At 35.0% G+C, this 14,482-nt stretch overlaps 2 protein-coding genes across 4 annotated transcripts in view; one reads left to right on the forward strand and one right to left on the reverse strand.

Annotated features, from left to right (window-relative positions):
• LOC143240790 (uncharacterized) overlaps window positions 1–14,482 on the forward strand; it is a 48,907-nt gene that overhangs the window by 26,444 nt on the left and 7,981 nt on the right. The window contains exon 1 of one of the 2 annotated variants that reach the window (XM_076483848.1): window positions 4,199–4,711. The exons of the other annotated variant lie outside the window; for it this stretch is intronic. Coding sequence (XP_076339963.1) covers window positions 4,604–4,711 — 108 coding nt within the window. The 5' untranslated portion in view covers window positions 4,199–4,603. Of the gene's footprint in view, window positions 1–4,198; window positions 4,712–14,482 lie in introns of those variants that run through there. 2 annotated transcript variants of the gene reach the window in all.
• The window catches only part of LOC143240789 (zinc finger BED domain-containing protein 5-like), a 61,843-nt gene continuing 55,533 nt past the window's right edge, over window positions 8,173–14,482 (reverse strand). The window contains exon 2 of one of the 2 annotated variants that reach the window (XR_013021962.1): window positions 8,173–8,397. The gene's annotated coding sequence lies outside the window, so the exon portion shown is untranslated. The remainder of the gene's footprint in view (window positions 8,398–14,482) is intronic. The other variant, XR_013021961.1, reaches the window with a different exon arrangement.

Here is a 14,482-nt window from a genome sequence, read left to right on the forward strand (position 1 = left end):
AGTAGAAAGAGTAGCAGATTTGATAAGATTCATTCCCGAGTTTATACTTTCTTGTATTGGAATGTAAGGATACATAGAGATGGCATCAAGAGTAAATAGAACAGTGTCCGAACTCATCTGTAAGCCATCTTTGGGTAACTTAATAAGAAAGTCATCACTGCCGTTTAGCTTCGAAGAGATTTTGTTGAGGAGAAGACGAATCAGGATAACAAGTAGCCAAGACAGACGCTGGTGGATAGTTACATATGAAGAACATGGGTCTTAAAGATCAGATATATTTATGATCTTTGGGTGATCCATACAGTCCGGGGTGTGTTGTAATGAGATGGTCTATGATGTTTAGAAGTCACATGGACATAATAATTGTACTTCTGAAGTTCTTCAAAGTGGCTCTAGCATTTTCACCAGTTCTTTTCTTAGGTCTCTTTTAAGTGGTTCATCAGTAGACGTGACATCAAGATGTACCTTAATACTACTTAAGTGGGTGTTAAAACAAAACTTTTACACTTGTCACTTATATATACTTTTACAAGTATGTGATTGTTTTGGGGTTGTTTTTTTCACTCGCTGACAGCTAACCGCTCGTTTCTTGAAAAGACTGCCTTTTACAAGATAACTCTTAAAGCTATTTAACATGCTGTCAGCATCATTTGTAAGTTTTTTTGTACCCTTTTCAGTAGAAGGACACGTTTCGGAAGATGTGGGCTTAGGAAAATCAAAACGTGCAGGAGAAAGGTTGAACTGTGATTCGCCCACATTGTTATTGCAGTTAGAGATGTCTATACCGGAAGAAGAATATTTTTTTTCGAAATCTTAATTTCAAGAAGAGATAATCGAATATCAAGAGTTCCTTACATTCAAATCATGATCGTCAGAATTACCTACAGCCATGATTTTCTTCACAATCGGAAGTGCTAATCTTTTAAATTTGTATTCTAGTCTAGTGCTACTGTCTTCATACTGTTTCGACGTGATCTGGTGAGCAATGATATATGTCCATTGTCGATTACTCTATTCGCGGCACTTTTTCAAGATATCTTGACTGGACTTAATTAGGGAAACGTGCTTAAGTTTTTTAGTTTACATGGTATTAATGACATCACGAAGAATTCCATTAAAAATATGTTCTGGCGACGGAGAGACCTAATGTTACTAACGACACGATATTGAAGATGTACCAGTTGTGTTGTACCAGAAGGTTTGTTCATTTGATGTCAAACACTAAGGAACACAATGGACTATCTGTACTCTTCCCACCACGGGTTTCGAAACCGAGTTTTTAGAGTTCTAATCCCACAAATGTAATACCAGAAAGTGTCGTATGGTGACATTTACACCGATGTAAGAAAAACCAATCTATATTGTAGCTATTGTAAGTGTTACAATTTGTTGTAAGGAGGCGTTCGAAACTCTGCGTAGAATTTTTAAATTTTGTATAAATAAACGTATTTCAAATGATAAATGGTTAAAACTATAATTGTATTTTGAAAATTTAGGTACCTTCATTGAGATCTATACGAAACAAGACAACCTGATAAATATAAATGTATACGCAGAGTTACCTAAAAAAACAAAATTATTATATTCTAAAAAATTACTTGTGTTAGAACAGGGGTGTGCAACATTTTTCGTCGGTGGGCCATATAACCAACTTCATCAATCAAGCGGGGCCACTTAAAAAACAAGCTTATTCGTGTACATGCACAATAAATTTAAAAAAATTCTCAAAATGCAAGCAATAATATTTTATATTTTTGCATGAGTGATCATTTTAGTGCGACACTTGAAATTTAGAGTCCTTGCAGAGCTTGTCAATATCAGCTTTGACAGAAGTGGTTGCCACTCTTAACTGACTGGTCAAATGTTCATCAGTCAGCTGACTTCTACATTTGGTTTTGATGAGCTTCATTTTGGAGAAAAATTGCTCACAGCAGTAGGTGCTACCAAAAAGGGAGGCAATTCTTTGTGCATGACGGGACAAATTGGGAAACTTTTCACGTACACAGAGTTTGTAAAAATCTAGCAAACTGTTTTCAGAGAATTTCCTTTTAGTGTCCATGTCAGCCTGCAGTTCAATGAGTTCCATTTGGCAATCATCAGGACTGTCTTCCACTGCCAAATCAAAAGGTTGAGCGAACAATTTCAATCTAATTTCAGTTTGTCTGAAATCGGGAAATCTGTTTGCAAACTCATCACGCAGCTTTTGTACACTGGTTCCATATTTGGTGCAATCCAGATTAGGAAATTCCAGTTTCCTGGTTGCAAGACATGTAAAATGGGTCAATATAGCTCTTCTCAACTGAACCTGGAAAAGTTCCAATTTCTTTTCAAAAGCACAAATATGCTCAAACAACTTATTCACAAGTTGACTTTTCCCTTGTAGTTTTAAGTTTAAATCAGACAGATGCTGTGTAATGTCTGTGAGGAATGCTAAGTCATTCAGCCAGTTCTCATTGCTCAAGAAGTCCACATTCTGACGTTTGCTCTCCATGAAGAACTTAATCTCCTCTCGCAGATTCCAGAATCTCTTCAAAGTAGCAGCTCTACTAAGCCAACGTACAGCAGAGAAGTACAAAACATCTGAATACTCACTGTCCAGCTCATCTAAAAGTTTTAAATTGTCGATGATTTAATCCTCGTGTTCGAATATAATTTACGCATTGGACGACATTTTTCATGACTTCTGCAAAATCCAGAACTTTGGTGCACAAGCTCTCTTGGTGAATAATGCAATGGCTTACAACTACGTCTTGTGCTCCAATTGCAGTTAGAAATTTCTTGGTGAATCCATTTGTCCTACCTGTCATGGAAGGAGCACCATCTGTTGTAACACCACATAATTTATAAGGATTCAGTTCAAACTTTTCTACAACCTTAAGCACTTGTTCACAAATATCCTGTCCTGTGGTTGTGGAGGAAAGGCTTGCCATATCTAAAACTCTTCGAAAACATCAAAGCCTGCAGTAACAGCTCTGATGAAAATGACAAGTTGGGATGTGTCATTGATATCAGTGCTTTCATCCAAAGCCAGACTGAAAGCTTCACACGAATTCAATCTCTCTTTCAAAGTTTCTTTGATGTCCTCTGAAAGATCTTTTGTCCTGCGTGAGACAGTAAAGTGGGAAAGGCTAGTTTGCTCCACCAAATATTTTTCTCTGGACATGCATATTCTGTGAATATTGTTAAACAATTTTAATAAATTCTCCATCACTGAAAGGCTTTCCCTTTTCTGCCATACATTCACAAAGCTTAAAACTCAGTTTTGTCACCAGTTCTGAATTTTTCTTGAAAGTGGTAAAACACCTTGTTGCTTTTCAATGGATGTTTTAAATGTTCAATTTTGTCCTTTCGTGCCTGACCAACAATTTCATCAAACTGGGAGGAGTGCTTAGTTGCGTAATGTCGCTTAATATTGTACTCTTTCATGACTGCAATTGTAGTTTGACAGACGAGGCAGACAACACCTTGATTATGTGGGACAACAAGATATTTTGTGCACCATTCACTGTTGAATAACCTTCCCTCATCATCAATTTTTCGTTTCTTAACTGCTGACATTTTACTAGCCCTGAAATCAAAACAAAAATTATTCTCACGAAAATAGCAAAGTAGAAAAAAACATAGAATTTATTTACACATGGAACCTCTTATGGACAGAAACACATGTTTCTAAATTGGCATCCCGATCATAGCCTTCCGGTACTTAAATTAATTGAGAATAGCAAATTACAGTGTGACCTCGCCTATTCGCGGTTCGCCATTCGCGGCCCCGCATATTCGCGGGTTATGCGCGAACTGCGTTTTGTAGGTCACAGAGACTGAAAGGGCTTTTCGAGGAGATTTCTGTTGTATTTACTCAATCAAGCCGTTTTATCAATTGTCGTCTTCACCAAACAAGATTGACTGCTATTGGCTGACTGCCTCAGCTTCCCCAACAACGCAAACGGCAAAGCACAGCCCGGTAACGCACGGTACAATTTAGTGAAATACATAACAGTATGCAATATTGCTACATTATTACTGCATCAATGAGTATAAGTATCATTAGTGTTTGGGAAGCATTTCATATAGTATATAATCGCATACATATACGTTTTAAAACTGCATCCAATATTCGCGGTTTTCGCTATTCGCGGGAGGGTAAAGAACGTAACCCCGCGAATAACGAGGTCACACTGTACATAGAATCAGATGCATCTGAAAGCAAAAATTTTAATAAATTCAGTAAAGTCACAACAATATGCTAAATAATAATCAATTTACCTTCAATCTCTTGTAGTAACTGTAAAAGGTAATAAAATTTTCACCAATAATGAATGACGGACAGCAGAGGTTAGGGAAAATTGTCGCCAGCGGGCGAAGGCGAGGTTCAGGACATGACGTTGAGTCGTAGACAATAGTGCTAGTGCACGTCACCTATTCATGCCCTAAGGAGGCCGACCAATCGAATTCGGCCTGCTCCTCTCTAGCAAAGATAATTTTAGAAGTTTGTCGAGTCGAAGCCTGGGAATCCCGTAGGATCGATGCTTTTAAAAATATTCCATTTGCGTTGGATTACAGATCAGGCCACATGGTTAGATTACAACAACTAGGGCCACACTAAATGGCTTGGCGGGCCGGGTTGTGGCCCGCGGGCCGCCTGTTGCACACCCCTGTGTTAGAAGAACTAAATTTCACTGAAAGCAGTATTAGATTTATAAGTCTGAATCAGGTAAGTTTTGATTATTTTAATGTTAGGTTTTTATGATAGCAGAACTTCGTTCAGCATTTTTATTCTAGATTTGTTCATTAACTGTCATTAGTATTATACCAACTAAACTCATAATACCTCTTAGTGTTATACTAACTAAATTAATACCTCTTAGTGTTATACCAACTAGACTGATACATTTTTAGTGTTATACCAACTAAACTAATAATACCTCTTTTTTATATTAACTACAGTGACGATACCAGTTAGTGTTATACCAACTAGACTGATAATATTTTTCAGTATTCTACCAATGAAGTTTTTTGAGCTGAAAGAAGGGTTTCATACCCATCACTCGTTTTCTACAGTTTAAGGACGTTAACATGTTTCATGTTTGAGTCGGGCCTTGAGGTGATAGAAATAATTACTTTGAATGTGTAGATGACATTTCTTACTTTCATTTCCAAAACTTTTGATTTTCGATTATTTTCACATCATTATAAAAGAATAAGGAGTTCGTATAAACTTTGTATTTATCAAAAGAAATTAATTAATTAAGTCTTCATATCTTACCAGTAGAAGATATGTAGACATTACAATGAACATCATACAAACCGTTTCAAAACTTAGCAGTAATTTTAATTCTTATTTGCCATTTATTCTCGTTTAATTCCAAAAGTGATGAATAGTAACTTTATATGTGTTCCAACAGTGATAATACAGTGAGTTATATGTACTATTCTCTCAACGGGTATCGAAACCCAATTTTTGACTTCTTCGGACTGCAGATTTAACGATGACTGAGACTGATCCCGAAATCATGAGGCATTTTATAACTGGAATAATAAGGAACCTAACGGCTAATGTCAGGATGGATAGTCTAATGTATATGTAAATGTGTGTCTTCCTGAGAATAGATATGAAATATGTTATAAAACGTTTATCAACGAAAAAATTTTAATAAGCAACATATGAAAAATGAGGAGGCAGTTTATTTAATTTTTGGTTTTGCAGTCTTCGATAAAGGAAGAAGAAAGAAGAAAACCATTTTTGACGATTTTGATATTTGCTTAAGCCTAATTTAGTTAGAAAACAAACATGAGTAAAAACGGTGAGACAATAATATGCATTAACTGCTGACGTTAAGAAATTCTATTCACGTTCAAATTCAAATTACCAATAGCAACCAATTAAATAAAGATATCTTGATCTACAGAGTGGCCTAAAAATTGTGTGCCACTGTAATGTTTCTAAGTCCTCTGAACCTGACCGTCCTTGGTCCAAAACATGGACCGAAACCCGATTGTCTCTTTTGTTATCGTAATTGATTTGAATGTCGTTAACCTCTAACTGACAACTTGTGGGTGTAAGCCAAAGGGTTAATGAAAGAGTGACATTGTGTCGTTATGTCAACTGTGCACGTTTCGAACAGCTATAATTGAAAAGTTGACAAAGATCGTGGTGATATATGAATTTTGCGCCACCTTGCGTTGTTTAATGGAAATAGATCCACAGGAATATAACTCAATTCATATATCAAGTGGGAAGGACACATCAAAAACATGGATGAACTCTGAAAGATATAAACATTTGTGAATCTACTCAACTGAATGCAGAGTATAACTCTGCTTTAAATGAAGCACTAACTTATAAATCGAATCAAATGGATATACAAGGTATAAGTCAAATCAGTACAGAAAGATAACTGAAGTTGTAACACACCTTATAACACAGGAAGTAATCAAATAGTAGCTGACATCAATATAAATAAATATTCAGAATAAAACAATGTGACATTTAGATATAAAAGATTTAACGTAAAATTACACGTGTAGCACTGTGGTTTTTCTTTTTTTACTTTCGCGCAAAACTACACGAGGGCTGTCTGCGCTAGCCGTCCCTAATTTAGCAATGTAAGACTAAAAGGAAGGCAGCTAGTCATCACCACCCACCACCAACTCTTGAGCTACTCTTTTACCAACAAATAGTGGGTTGACCATCACATTATAACGCCCCCACGGCTGAAAGGGCGAGGATGTTTGGCGCGACGGGGAAGCGAACCCGCGACCTTCAGATTACGAGTCGCATGCCTTAACCCACCCGGCCGTGCCGGGCCCTATAGGGGCGGAATGTATGTTGTTGGCTTGATTTGAATTTTATTTTGTAGACCGTATTACTCATCATTAATTTAGGTATTTTAATAACATTATTTCGTAGACGAACAGGTTGTCTTAAATGTTTCACTTGTATATTTCTTTCACGAAACGCGAATTTCAGTGAAGTTAGAAAAAAAATTGATGAAAAGGTCTAATTTATTCTTTGATTTACTACTCTTACAACATACCAGTTTCTATCATTAACGTTTCAGCACTGAACGTTTAGTCTTACTTCACAATCGGTTAATCCTATTTTAATTTTATTTGCCCACACCCTCTCACATACAATAATAATAAAAGGTGTGATTTTAACTTGATAGAAGTTAAGTACAAAGCTACACAATGGGCTATCTGCGTACTGCCCACTACGAGTTTCTAGCGTTGCAAGTCCGCAGACATTCTGCTGTGCCACCAGGAGGGCTTAAATATGCTTGCTAGCTAATTCCTTAATTTCCGAAATATCCGTTGATTTCAACACATCCCTTCTGAACGTCGGCATTTGCACATTAGAAAAAAAAACAACTTTTTTTTTCTTGTCTAAAAATAATTTTCCACGCATTTTTCTTAAGATAATTTGAACATTTCGTATTTGGTCAAAGAATTATTGATGCTGATTAAATAACATTAAAATATTATAGGTGTTTTGGTCGTGTTGTGCGTGACTTGAAGGGTCAGATACTATTTCTTCTTCTAGAACTTTTCTTCCATAACACTATGCAATCTGCATTATTTATGTTTATAAAATATGCAAATATCCCACGCTGATTTTCAGTAAATCAAATATATTGATAATTAAGTAATCAAAATATGTGTTACTATCACGATAAGGATTATTTTTGTTTGTTTGTTGATAAGCGCAAAGCTGCACAATTGGCAATCTGTGTTGTGCTCACCACGGGCGTCGCAACCCGTGTTTTCACGTTATAAATCCACTGACTCACCATGCTCTCCGCCGGGTGCCTTTCTTCATATCAAAGGCACACAGTTGTTTTTTTAATCCCAAACTTTGTATATTAAAATGTATCATACACGCAACATAACTGGGTTGTTTATATAAATATTTATTTACTTATCAGTCACATGTCGCCACAGCACCACGTGCATATTTCCAGAGGTGAAATATTTATAAAGTCTTTAAGTCATTTTAAACCTATCATTTTGTAATCTAGATTATTTGAGTGTGTGAATAATGTTGTTCTCCTTGGCCAAATTTATGATTTTGACCAACTATTTAATGTTATAGATTTATTTTATTTTATTAAGGTTACTAGATGGTGAATAAAGAAGAACTCAAAAGCCCGTAAATATTAGAAACAATATTTTCTAGTACCTTAAGCATTGTCATCTCAAAATCTGGGCCCGGCATGGCTAGGTGGATAACGCACTCGACTCTTAATCTGAGGAGTCGCGGGCTCGAATTACGGTTATAATGTAACGGTCAATCCCACTATTCGTTGGTAAAAGAGTAGCCCAAGAGTTGGCGGTGATGACTAGCTATCTTCTCTACAGTCTTACACTGTTGGGTATCGATGATGTTTTGCGGCTACAACTCTGAAGAAGAAAAAGAAATATTTTGAAAGCCACGTGAATGACATACATTTCAACGTTCATATTTTTACTGAAAACAAAGAAAGTGAAACAATGAGGATTTTACATTAAATAAATAGAAAAACAACAAACGGAGAACAATACTTTATTGGAAACCTGCACACCTCAAGAAGTTTGTTTTTGAATTTCGCATAAAACTACTCGAGGGCTATCTGCACTAACCGTCCCTAATTTAGCAGTGTAAGACTAGAGGAAAGGAAGCTAGTCATCACCACCCACCGCCAAATCTTGGGCTACTCTTTTACCAACGAATAGTGGGATTGACCGTCACATTATAACGCCCCCACGGCTGAAAGGGCGAGCATGTTTGGCGCGACGGGGATGCGAACCCGCGACTCTCAGATTACGAGTCGCACGCTTCGCCATGCCGGGCCCATCAAAAAGTAAATAAAAATAGTTTGTATTCCACTGTGATATGAACGAATTAAAAAAAAAATGAAAAATGTGAAAACGTCATTAGAACATCCAGAAATAGCACCATCTAGAAATAGCTCAAAATCATTAAAAATCACCAAAAAAAGACAAACATTTTACAATTCTCCACTTTTATATTGACTCTGAATCTTAAATTTTGTCTCTACTTGAGGGTAGTAGTAATACAGAAGGCGTTTCTCCTTTACCCGGATGTCAAAAAAAAATAACCATCTTTTTCATGCCCCCACGCTTGTACAGCGGTACGTCTACGGATTTGCAACGCTAAAATAAGGGGTTCGATTCCTCTCAGTGGGCTCAGTAGATATCCTGATGTGGCTTTGCAATAATAAAACACACATATCTTTTCCCTACAAAATCACTTCAGTTTGTCAAACATTTAATACAAATATTGTGAAAAGTGTACAGAATTGTCAAAAAGATAATATAACGAAAATAATAAACCACAAAAAATAATAAGTATTATTAAAATAGTCATGAATCATTAAAGTTTTTAACCTTCAAAATGAAAATAACAGTCATTGCTACAAAATGCTAACGTGTGTTAACATGAAATTACAAGTTCAATTAAATGAGTTTTCAGATTATTTCAACAGTTATTCATTCTTTTATAAACATCAGTAAGATCTTTCATTCCATATACTATCCCTGTTGCACCAAACATGCTCGCGCTTTCAGCCGTGGGGGCGTTATAACGTAATGATCAATCCCACTATTTGTTGGTAAAAGATTAGCCTAAGAGTTGGTGGTGGGTGATGATTACTAACTGCTTTCCCTCTAGTCTTACACTGCTAAATTAGGGACGGCTATAGCAGATAGCCCTCGTGTAGTTTTGCGCGAAATACAGAAACAAAACAGAAACAAATCATTCCCCATACTACCTTAATATCTTTCCTAGTTCACGTTTTATGAAGTCTAACATGTTAAAATATTTATAATTCGTTCAATTTTCATCAATTACCACAGCTACAATACTGTCATTTGACTGAATTTTTATCATTTTTAATTTATTGATAGAAAATTCATTCGCTGGGTTTACGGACCTGGCATGGCCAAGCGTGTTAAGGCGTGCGACTCGTAATCTGAGGGTTGCGGGTTCGCATCCCGTCGCGCCAAACGTGCTCGCCCTTTTAGCCGTGGGGGCGTTATAATGTGACAGTCAATCCCACTATTTACAGGTGAAAGATTAGCCCAAGAGTTGGTGGTAGGTGGTGATGACTAGCTTCCTTCCCTCTATGCTTACACTGCTAAATTAGGGACGGCTAGCACAGATTAGCTCAAGTAGCTTTGTGCGAAATTGAAAAACAAGCAAATAAACCCTGGGTTTAGTTCACGTAGTTTCGGTTGTAACGGCATTTCATTAACATATATTTATTTTAATATGAACGTTTGTTTTAGTTAAGTATATAATAATATTTAGAATTGCACTCCACTTCTTGTGTTAAATATGTATTGCGAAATTCTCATCTATTTTATAAATTTGTAGAAGATTCAAGAGTAAAGAATCATCAATGTAAGATATGTGTATTTAAGTTCTAGTGACTGCCAGTTTTGTTGCCAACTGAAATTTCTAGAACCTTGTCTAATGATCATCAAAGGTAGTCATCAAACTCGCTGAGAAATAGCATATATTGTTAGTTTGCAATAGTTAGTATACTATAAACCTCAGAATTGATAACTGTGATAAACGCTTATTAATCGAAAAAAAACTTCCTATATTTGACCAAGAACGTTCATAGATGTCGAACACTACAAACCATTTAACTTTAGATGATAGTATTTTTACGAAGACATTAGATATTTTCCGTGGTGAAAAGTCAGCTTGTAAACGGCGTGAGTCCAGCGAATAATAGAGTTAGCTAGTTTACTCGTCAAGTGAACTGCATCTATATCAACTTGAAAGCTATTCTCATGCCAGATAGAGGACTTAATATTGTTTGTGTGTATGAATCTTGTTGGCAATTATTATAAATTTGACACACATTCACATTCAATTAACTTTTAAATTAAAATTAAAAGTTTCGGCTATTTGAACTTGTACTACATCGCAAAAAAATAAATAAATAAACGCCCTCAGTAGCTCAATGGTATGTTTGCGGACTTAAAACGCTAGAAAACCAGGTTTCGATATTCGTTGTGGGCAGAGCATAGACAGCCCATTGTAGCTTTGTGCTAAATCCAAAATAACAACGCAAAATAAATCAGAGGCTCGTCAGGTATAATTTATAATACGTACGTATAATTTTGTACGTAAATATATTGAAGTGAACTAATGCCATTAACTTTTTCTCGCTGCTTTCATTCATATAAGAAAAACAATAAAGACATTTAAGTTTGCGCATGTTGTTTTACCATTTATATTATACTCATGTAAATATATATTGTTTCCATAATCTTTTCAAATACAGACAAATACTATAAAACGAGTTTATATAAAATTGTGTTATGATGCAGTTGAAGTTAAAATATTAATAACTAAATCAAACTTCAAGGAGATTGCAATATTTACAGAAATACTAAGTACTATTCATGTTAATATAACACAAATAATATTCAATAAATAGATTTATGTTGCAATGAACATTAAGATCCTTCGAAAATGTTGATGTGTGATTTACACTTTGAATTCGTAAAATCAAAGTATTTTGATTGCTAAAAATTATTATACCAAGATATTGAGTCTCACATTTACTAAAGAAAAACAAAGCAAATCTATAAAGATATAAGAAACCCTAATTTTCAAATTTTTATTAAAAAACATCGAAGCCAAAAAATTGTAAAAATAAACACTAAAAGAAAGGCATAATGTCAAACAAACAAATACATTGAAATTTTAGAAATAAAAAACTTCACTTTTGTCACCCTGCAATTCTTCGTGTCGAAAACGTAAGCAAATACCTAATTGGATTACCGAAACGATTCACTAAGAAACACATCGACATATATACTATAATCATACCAAATCTAGGTATTAACTGAGAAACACATCGACATATTTACTATAATCATACCATATCCAGGTATTCACTAAGAAACACATCGACATATATATTATAATCATACCATATCCAGGTATTAACTGAGAAACATATCGACATATTTACTATAATCATACCATATCCAGGTATTCACTAAGAAACACATCGACATATTTATTATAATCATACCATATCCAGGTATTAACTGAGAAACACATCGACATATTTACTATAATCATACCAAATCCAGGTATTCACTAAAAAACACATCGACATATTTATTATAATCATACCACATCCAGGTATTAACTAAGAAACACATCGAAATATTTACTATAATCATACCAAATCCAGATATTCACTAAGAAACACATCGACATATTTATTATAATCATACCATATCCAGGTATTAACTAAGAAACACATCGACATATTTACTATAATCATACCAAATCCAGGTATTCACTAAGAAACACATCGACATATTTACTATAATCATACCATATCCAGGTATTCACTAAAAAACACATCGACATATTTATCATAATCATACCATATCCAGGTATTCACTAAAAAACACATCGACATATTTATTATAATCATACCATATCCAGGTATTAACTGAGAAACACATCGACATATTTACTATAATCATACCATATCCAGGTATAAACTGAGAAACACATCGACATATTTACTATAATCATACCATATCCAGGTATTAACTGAGAAACACATCGACATATTTACTATAATCATACCAAATCCAGATATTCACTAAGAAACACATCGACATATTTATTATAATCATACCAAATCCAGGTATTCATTAAGAAACACATCGACATATACACTATAATCATACCAAATCCAGATATTGACAAAGAAACACATCGACATATTTACTATAATCATACCATATCCAGATATTCACTAAGAAACACATCGACATATTTACTATAATCATACCATATCTAGGTATTAACTGAGAAACACATCGACATATTTACTATAATCATACCATATCCAGGTATTCATTAAGAAACACATCGGAAGATGCGGCGTAAAGCAAAAGCCATTGAAAATTGTAATGTAAGTATGTGTGATTCACATAATTACGTTTGATTTATATTAATTTGAAAAAAGTAGACCACTATGTTTCACCAACACATTTTTTCCTTTAACTATAACGGTATGAATTAATAGTGAATTTTTATTATACGTAATTTTTGTTTAGGCCTAGTAGTATTTCCCAGGACTCTTTCCGTATCATATTCTGTCTTTATTTTAATAGTCAAATTTGTGTCAGATGATTGTGTTGATGATTTAAATTCCAACTGACACCTAACTTATTTATATATAATGAAATTTAATTAATATATTTGGCACTTTAACAGGAGCGAAGAACCCTGCCTAAGACTGAAAATATAAAGACAGTGTTATCCACTGTTATATCCTTCAAGTTTTTAAACTATTTTAATTTTACTCTTGGCTCATATCAAGCTCAGATGTTTGATCTAGAATTATGTATAATATATACTATACATTTTTCGGAGGAGAGAAAACATCTCATTATCATTACGAGATGCTTTTGAAAGAAAAATATGAGGAAATTGAACAGATAAGTCAACAAGTACACCAGTTGAGAGTGGAACTTGCGGAGGTGAAGCACAAGGTAGTCCAAAGTGCTGACATGATATGATTCTAGAATTTTATCTTTCACTAGTACAAATACTTTAGTTCACATCAGTATATGTTATATGTCTTGGTACCAGTGATTCTCAACCTGTGTGCCGCGGTGTTTTTGAAACACATTCAACTTTCTTGGGATTTTACAAGCAAGTTGAACACATCAGTTAATAAAAGCTACTATAGAGACACTCTGAAACCTTCCAAAACATTCGATGGTTTTCATTGAACTCGAGCACTGAGAAGTTTACACTTAAATTTCATTCTCAACTGTTAGTTTAACTGTGGCGCAACAAGCGATTCGTACGTCATAAATGATGCATCAAACAATTAAACTGCTTTCTGGGAACACGTTCTCATTCTGCGGTAAGCTACAGCTACTACGTTGTAGGTAGGAATTTTATATAAACTGCAGAACTTCGTGCTTTTCGTGTATGAATTAGCTTATCATTTATCCATGGAAAAAATATTTAAATAAGTCTGGTGCTGCAAAGGAGAATGTGTTGAATCAAAAGCAAGAAATAAAACGAAAGTACAAAAACGAATACATCGAATACGTTTTATCGCTTTGGAATCGGAACATTCTCAATTACCATTCTGCCTACTCTGCAATGCAGCTTTATCGAATGAGGCGCTTGTTCCTAGCAACCTGAAGAGACACTTGGAAACAAAACATTCAGCTGTGAAGGATAAACCAAAAGATTACTTCGAGAATCTCGCGGCTCAACAACATGAGCAATCAAGGAAGCTTGTGAAATACATGAAGCTGCCCGAAAAAGGATTGATTGCAAGTTATAAGGTTGCTCAATTGTTGGCAAAACGCAAGAAAGCGCATACGGAGGCCGAATAAGTCATTGTGTCAGCGTTAGCAATCATTGTTGAAACTATGCTTGGAACGGATGCCGCCAAAAAAAGTTAAGTAAGTTCCA

Source organism: Tachypleus tridentatus, chromosome 13 (assembly GCF_004210375.1).
Source record: "Tachypleus tridentatus isolate NWPU-2018 chromosome 13, ASM421037v1, whole genome shotgun sequence".
NCBI classification, from domain to species: domain Eukaryota; kingdom Metazoa; phylum Arthropoda; class Merostomata; order Xiphosura; family Limulidae; genus Tachypleus; species Tachypleus tridentatus.